This window comes from Haliotis asinina, chromosome 10 (genome assembly GCF_037392515.1).
Source record: "Haliotis asinina isolate JCU_RB_2024 chromosome 10, JCU_Hal_asi_v2, whole genome shotgun sequence".
Lineage (NCBI taxonomy): Eukaryota > Metazoa > Mollusca > Gastropoda > Lepetellida > Haliotidae > Haliotis > Haliotis asinina.
The window spans coordinates 42,297,848-42,305,394 of record NC_090289.1 but is presented as its reverse complement, the minus strand read 5'-3'; the positions used below and the strand labels follow the sequence as shown (position 1 = coordinate 42,305,394).

General features: G+C 36.7%; 1 protein-coding gene across 1 annotated transcript in view; it reads left to right on the top strand.

Moving 5' to 3' along the window:
- The first annotated feature begins 609 nt into the window (after positions 1-609).
- Positions 610-7,547, top strand: part of LOC137298963 (WD repeat, SAM and U-box domain-containing protein 1-like) — a 34,825-nt gene continuing 27,887 nt past the window's right edge. Inside the window, exons 1-3 of the mRNA XM_067831391.1 lie at positions 610-655; positions 2,825-3,245; positions 5,242-5,441. Of these exons, the coding sequence (XP_067687492.1) occupies positions 2,836-3,245; positions 5,242-5,441 (610 nt within the window). The 5' untranslated portion in view covers positions 610-655; positions 2,825-2,835. The remainder of the gene's footprint in view (positions 656-2,824; positions 3,246-5,241; positions 5,442-7,547) is intronic.

Here is a 7,547-nt window from a genome sequence, read left to right as displayed (position 1 = left end):
TTATCGAAAAACACATTACTGAATCGTTTGCTGACGTTTCGAACAAAGGAAAGGAAATTGGCCTACAAATGCGGATTGTTACTCAAATCAGGGATAATCTACAATCACTATATAATCTCTATATAAACTCCCTGATCAGATCAGTTATTTGCATTTCTCAAGGTTTTAAACAGTTATATATGCATCCAGTTTGTGAAAGAAACACGGGTGCATCTACAAATTAATCCATATAATGGTTTTCCGTGGGCCTTACTTCTCTAGAGTTTCTTTAAACCGGGGATTATCTACAACATCTCGATATAGTCTCCCTGTTTAAACTCACGGCTAAAAAGTTTTAAAAATATATTAAGAGTCAGAAGAGACCATATAACAGATATAACATGGTCTCTGGTGTCAGTAATAATATGTCTCCTTTATGAATTGATAAGACATGTATCATACTAACTCTGATATATTAATGATGTAGTGTACATTCTGTTTGAATTAAATATGTGTTAACAAACGAGGACTCAAACGTTAAAATGCAGGTTTAATGTTATGCGCGGCCAAGTTCTGTTGAGTGTTGCACAAGTGATTTCGAAATAGTCATGTGACCTTATGATCACATGACCTTGGCAAACAAGATGGCCGACACAAGCTAAACTATCGCGGAAAGGTAGTGTAAAAATAGTATTTTTCTATGACCACAGGGTTTAGTTCGGACATGACAATCATATGGTTACATTCGGAATGGGTGTGAGTGGGATGAACCACTTTTAATGGGCGAAGGACTTCTACGAAAACTATGGGTCAACATGTTTTTTGAGTATCATTTGTTGTGTTGACATTCTGTCATCTCGCCCTTTCGTCACTTTCCCAGGAGTCGATGACATTTCGGTGTTGTTAGGTGATGACAAAAAGTAGTCGATGAGGAATTCGACCAGTTGAGGCTCTAACGGGGCATTAGGGTTCCAGTAAAGCCTAAGCTTCATCGAATCTCACTCTTCCACAAGAAATCGATAGTCGAGTAACGCTTATGATAGCACTTGCAGGCCGAGATCAGTGCTGATATTACTACTGTGGGGAGAGCCTGTGATTTATTCCGAAAGACTGGTGCAGTTGGCAGTTTGAAAAGGAACTGGGGAAAATATCCCTGTTTTGAATTGACTGTCAGTTTGGAGATCTCTACATGGACTGAAGTTCCGACAAATCCGTTGGCCAGTAACAGATTGATATTTAGACTGGATTTATCATGTGATTGGGGGATACCTCAAAGTAGCAGGTTTGAACCTTGTTAATCATTGTTGCATCATGGTTATATTATACATACATTTACATTAAATCTAATCATTTTTAGTATTTATGTCAAATGTGACTTTCAGTCTTCCGTTTGCTCTAGAAGTCACAGGCAAAATACCAATCTTTCCCTAGGCATTGTAGAGCTGAATCAAAGACTTGATGTATAGGCTAGCAAATTAAGAGTAACTGTTGAACGGAGGAAATTATTTCTTTAACCCATCATATACGATATAGAGATAGGTAAAAACTCCAAACATGTAGCTTCATGTATTGGGATCTCTGCAAATGATGATGTTTCATTGTTCCCAGTCTTGCTTAGGAAATGCAGATCAGTTTTCCTGTAGATTTTATATAACGTTTGGAATTACATGGACCAGCAATTTGCATATATTTTGATCACTACTGTTGTTGTTTTTAGCCATAAAGACTATACAGTATCAGAAATGTGACCAATTCCACGGTTTATTGGTTAAATCATCTTTAGGTAGTCACTGATATATCTAATTCGGCCATTTCTGTACTTACAAAAGGTGCATGACATGTTCATTTTGTTAAACATGTTTACACAGAAAATTAGAGACTTTATAGAACTGGACAAAATTAAAGCAGCTAAAACTGATATTTCATCTTTTTCCACTGGTGAGTCAGTTCCTGATATATGATAGTAATTAATGTTTACTGACATCATCTAGGGGAGCAGCATGCCTTCTAAACCCATGTTACTGTTGATAGATAAATGATTGATAAGAGGTGACTATTAGAGCTATGTCTACTCTTGCAGTGGTTTTCCAGTAGTTGCCTACTCTTTAGCAATGGTATTGCTGTGACTGTCAGTTGCTATTGCGATATTAGTAAACTGGATTTAAGACTTGATAATATTAAACAGTCTTTTGGAAGTGAATAAATTATTGTCCTTTTCCAGTGGCAAACTCAACCTCGGTTAAAGTCTCATCTTAAGCATGTTAAGTACCTGTAATCCATGCCAAGATTTGAAATTATCAGATTTTATGCTATGATTCGAACTTATTGCAACTGTGATATTGAAACTAACAACAATACTGTTGGTATTTTCAGTCCCTATTGATATTGTATAGGTGTAGGGCAAATAATTTCAGTAATCTTCAAGACAGTTACACTCCTGTAAGTGTCACTGATAGTGATAACAGTTAATTAACAAGTGTTGATTACTCTAAAAATCAAAGTTAACATGGTTAATGTAACTGAATACTTGCATTACGTCTGCTTTTGTCCACAAAAGATATCTGATCATGCTTTCTCAGACTGTAGCAGCCAGTTCTGCGACTGTCCACTTTCTGAACTGAAACTCACCAAATCTAATGATGTTTTCTTTCTTTCTTCTTTTGATGTCTCCTAGGTACCATTCTCTTCCCACAGAGGTTACTTGTCATATCTTCCTACGTATTAAGATATGACAAGTAACCACGTGCACTGTGGGAAGAGAATGCCTAGACACTTAACTTCTTTAGATATCAATTATTATTGTTACATTATTAGATATATCATTCTCTTGTTTCTGTGTGAACAGGTAACAACGATATGGCGAATATGGTTGCAAGTTTAATTCATACGATCACCTCCCATGGTTCAGATGTAAACTGTGTAGCCTTTACCCACGACAAACTTGCCACATGTTCTGGAGACAAGACGGTCCGGATATGGAGCACGGAAGACTTCTCCGAGCTCCCATCATCTCCCCTGCTAGGACATGCCTATTATGTTAACTGTTGTGTGTTTTCACCTTTCGGAACCACCTTGGCTTCGTGTTCTACAGACGGGAAGTTGATACTGTGGGATGTCAAAACGGGGGATCAAGTTGGGGTCATCCAACATCCGAGTAAAAATGGAATCCGTGTGTGTCACTTTTCTCCCGATTCTTCTCAGATAGTGTCTGGTGGAGATGACAATACTTTGTGCCTTTGGGAAGTTTCTTCTCGCAAACTCCTCAAGTAAGTAACTTTTATAGCTTTAAAAAATGGTTTTGAGGCAGTGATAAAATTATTTTCAGATTTTTGTCCCAGTTTCACATTGTTTCCAAATACCTACTATGCCTTTGTAGCTGCTGAAACTTCCTGAGTCCTCTTGCGGGATTCATGTTACAAGGGTGAGTATAGAGGGAAAAACAACTATTGCGAACAACTATTGCAGTACTATTGCAATTGTTTATTCTTCTTGTCATTTGAAGTTATTTCTCTGATGAATGTATAGTTTATCAGTCATGTACTTTATAATTTTATATAGTCATCAGGGGTTCAAAAATCCCATCGCCCGACACCCGGGACAAGTCAGTTGTCATTTCAGGTAATCGAACAATTGTATCTACTAGATAATTTCTACTTATAGTTCCAAACTGCAAATAATCTTGGAGTTAGTTTCCTATCTGCTCAAAATGAGCTAATTAATAATTATAGTTATAAGGTAGAGCTAGTCAAGATTGAAATTATCACACTTCGATAAATAGTCCAGTAAACATTACCATTGCTCGTTGTGTCATAAAATCAGGGCAAGTGGAAAATTAGTCAGGACAAGTTACTTTCTTTAAGTCACTTGCCCTGTGCCTGAGTCATGTTTATAAGTGATAGAAAAACACGTTGAAACTTGGAGTAGTTTCAGTCTCTTTAATAACTGACAAGAAACTTGAATCCCAGACCAAGTAAATAGTTCAAACATAAACTCAATAAAGGTGCAAGTCTGCACCCAAACATCTGTTTTTTTTCACTGCACATTTATCAACAGAAGTTAATTACTAAACTATCAATAGTCACACATACTGATGCATCGATAGTTTTTCATTTCTATTATTGATAAATTGCTATTGGAGACTCAACAGTTGCAAACCATTGATAGTTTGATGGATCGTTACTACCCTACAAATCACTGATTGTGAGGTCTGAGGCCTGATCCAAGTCCAAATTCGTTAACAATTTAATTGTACAAGAAATCAAATCTAAGTCTTTATTTTTGTGATCCTAATGTTTGAACATCTGTTGTACTGTTACTGATGTCGCTTTAACTAAAGCAACGTTTGCTCACTCGCTCTGTTGCCATGTAGCATTTACACATGGTGAGTGAGTGAGTTTAGTTTTACGCCACACTCAGCAGTATTCCAGCTATATGGCGGCGTTCTGTAGATGATTGAGTCAGAAGCATGATTTGCTGAGAGCCTACTCTACACCACACCTTCATGGGGCTTTATACATGGTATTTTTATGCATCAGCAAAGAGGCATTTTTGGTTGATGTATGTCATCATATCCCATGGTATAGATCTATGTTCGTGATGTCAATCACAGGATTTTTAGGTCCCAACATAAACTGACACCATATACTGTAAATCATGAAATTCTTGCAAGCATGATATTTTTGTGAAAATTGCGAAGGACTTGACCTCATAAATATATCATGACGCAATTTCCTGGTGAAAAACTGAAATGCAATAAAGAATCGTTATCTCTTTATTATTCACCAGTTTCTTTATTATTCACCAGTTCAAATAATCAACAACAGAACTAGACAGTTTTTTAGAGACCATCTGATAGGCCGACACCATTCAGTGAGCATTGATATGTTTCATTACCCTTATCATGCTTATCTGGAGATCAGAAGATTTGATGATGTCATGGTCTATAAAGGTTTAAGCTTCTCTGACGTATGCAGCATGTGTGTCACTGACTGCATACACGTGGCGGTATTCTACTGAGCTCACTTCAAGATTAGCGGCAACCTTGAATATGAGATTGGGGATTGGACTTACTTTAGGTAGAACTTTCAGTTGCTCTTTATTTTTGGGAATTAGGCATGTTGCGGAAATATCATGATGCAAAAACGTCTTTTGGTCACCATTCTAACAAATATAAAGTCTAAAAGATGATGTGATTTACAGTAGCTGGAACAATGCTGCTGTGATATTAACAACAATTACAATCATGTATTTTGTTTCCCGCAGGTGTTTCTCGGGTCATGATGAGATGGTTGCAGCTTGTGCCTTTACTCCAGACAGCTACTTTGTTGTGTCGGGGAGCACAGATGGACATCTGCGTGTGTGGGATGCCAAATTTGGACACGGGCGGGAGCTAGCATATGAACTAGATGGCCATGATCTTGGTGTGACCTGCTGTGAATTCTCCCCCAAATATGGATCAGCTGGTAAGTTCCATCACTGAATTTGAAAGAAAATGAACCATGTTTTTTGGAGGGGATGGAGGCTCCAAGACAAGGACAACAGGCCCTCAGTCGAACTGTGCAAAAAGTCTTACATGTCTAGTGGTTGTGGCAACAGCCTCAGCAGCGTGTAAATAAATCCACGACACCTCTTTCATTTATTGATTCACGTTTGATGGGTTTTCTGTTTTCATTGCCTTGGAATTGTTGTTTTCTCATTTGGACATTGTTTGCCCAGTTTATAAACTTCAAACTTATCATGCTTACTCTTATACCAGTTTGTGCGTAAGACATAAACATAGCAATGGATTTTCACTAATTAAATCAGTGACATGTCACATTTATGAAGGATATTAGACATTGAACTGTCTTCTTCAGGCCTACCTTACTAAAGGTGAACAAATCATCAAAACTGAACTCATATACACCAAAACAGAAAAAAATAACAGAATAGGAAAATAAACCCAAACTGGATTTGGGTATATATAAGTCGAGAAATCAGATAATGTAAATGCTTCTATTCAGTATGGATATTCAGGAGATGTGTGATTAGGGTGAGATGTTTTTAGTCTAAATATTAATGTTAACTTGATTAAGAAAAGATTGTCTGATACCTTGCAGAACCATGACAGTTGTCTATAAATTATTCATCAAAATACATCTACAGTATCATAAGCTTTCAGGGAGAGAAGATGATTTGGTTTTCATTTGTCTGCAGTAACAAACTGCTTCAGAGAAAGAGAGCACATGCTAGTCTAGAATATGTGGAAAGTAGATTATCACTCTTTAGATTTTATGATTGAAATTTAGGAACTGATATTCTGTAAAATATGTTAATTGCAGAGACAAGATGTCAGTCTAGGGTTCTGGCCAGTTGCTGTATGTTTTAGTCGAAGTATGTATAATTAAGGACGGTTATAGCGAAATGAAATTTGGGGTCGCTTTGAATTTGTTCTCATAGTAGTCTACTAGTATTGTGTTTTCGAACACTGAATACATAAACACTTAAAATGTTTTAGTTTGTTAAATAGGGAAATACATTGATGATCTGATATTCCTTGACATTTGGAAGTAGTTTTCTTGATTTGGATGTGGTAAATGCTGAAAGAATATAAAAGGCTGTTTTATTACTTTTAAATAGCTGGCAAGGGTAATGGAGGTGAAGAATGGTCTCATGTCTCATGTTGCTCTTAAAATGTTGAATAAAACATACTTCACGTGAGTAATTATTAAATATGGGGTTGGAAATCTGAGAGCACAACCCAGTGAGGAAATAGGAGTGTACCTTTGATGATGGCGATATTTTATTTTGACATGAAAAATATTTACCGGACCAAAGCGAGGAAACTATGTAGCCAACCTTTGCTGGTTTCGCTTGCATGTAAGAAGACTGGTCATTTTCTCTATGCTGCATAATTCCATTTGTGCTACAGTTTGCCTGTGGGCCAGGAGACCTCACATATTGTATGGTATCTGCCTATTTTTAAACCATGAAACAGGTGTGCTATACAGTCATGGTGTAATTGTATGGTTATAATCAGTGAGGGTTATATATTCATCAGAATATGTGTCCTATATAACTGATGAAGAGTGGAATTATGATGTGCGTAGTGCTTGGAGACGTGCTTATGCTGGAACTTGCAGACATGCTGACAGATGTAGGAATGTATCGTATGGAATCTATAAATACAATATGTACAAACAGAAATTTATTAAGCGCATGGCTTTAGTGATTTGTATCATTAGGGTATTCAGTGACTTAGCAGATTTTGATTTTTACAAGTTTACCTATTCAATAGTTGTACTCAGTAATTGTGTATCATTGTTTGATTGATAATAATAATAGTAATAAATGAGCATTTCTATGGCGCCTTATTAATAAATCATATACTCAAAGCACTGAGAACAGTTTAGCTTTCCTGTAATTCAGGTTTTATTGAAATGATGTTATCTTTGTGAACGACAGGTATTTGCAAACCCCTCTGCTTTACAGATGATGCAGGGAAAAGAGTTCGTGCAATTGTATTTTAATGGTGAATTGATGATAATTCCATCCCTCTATATCAAGGAATGAAGCCAGCAGTTATCATG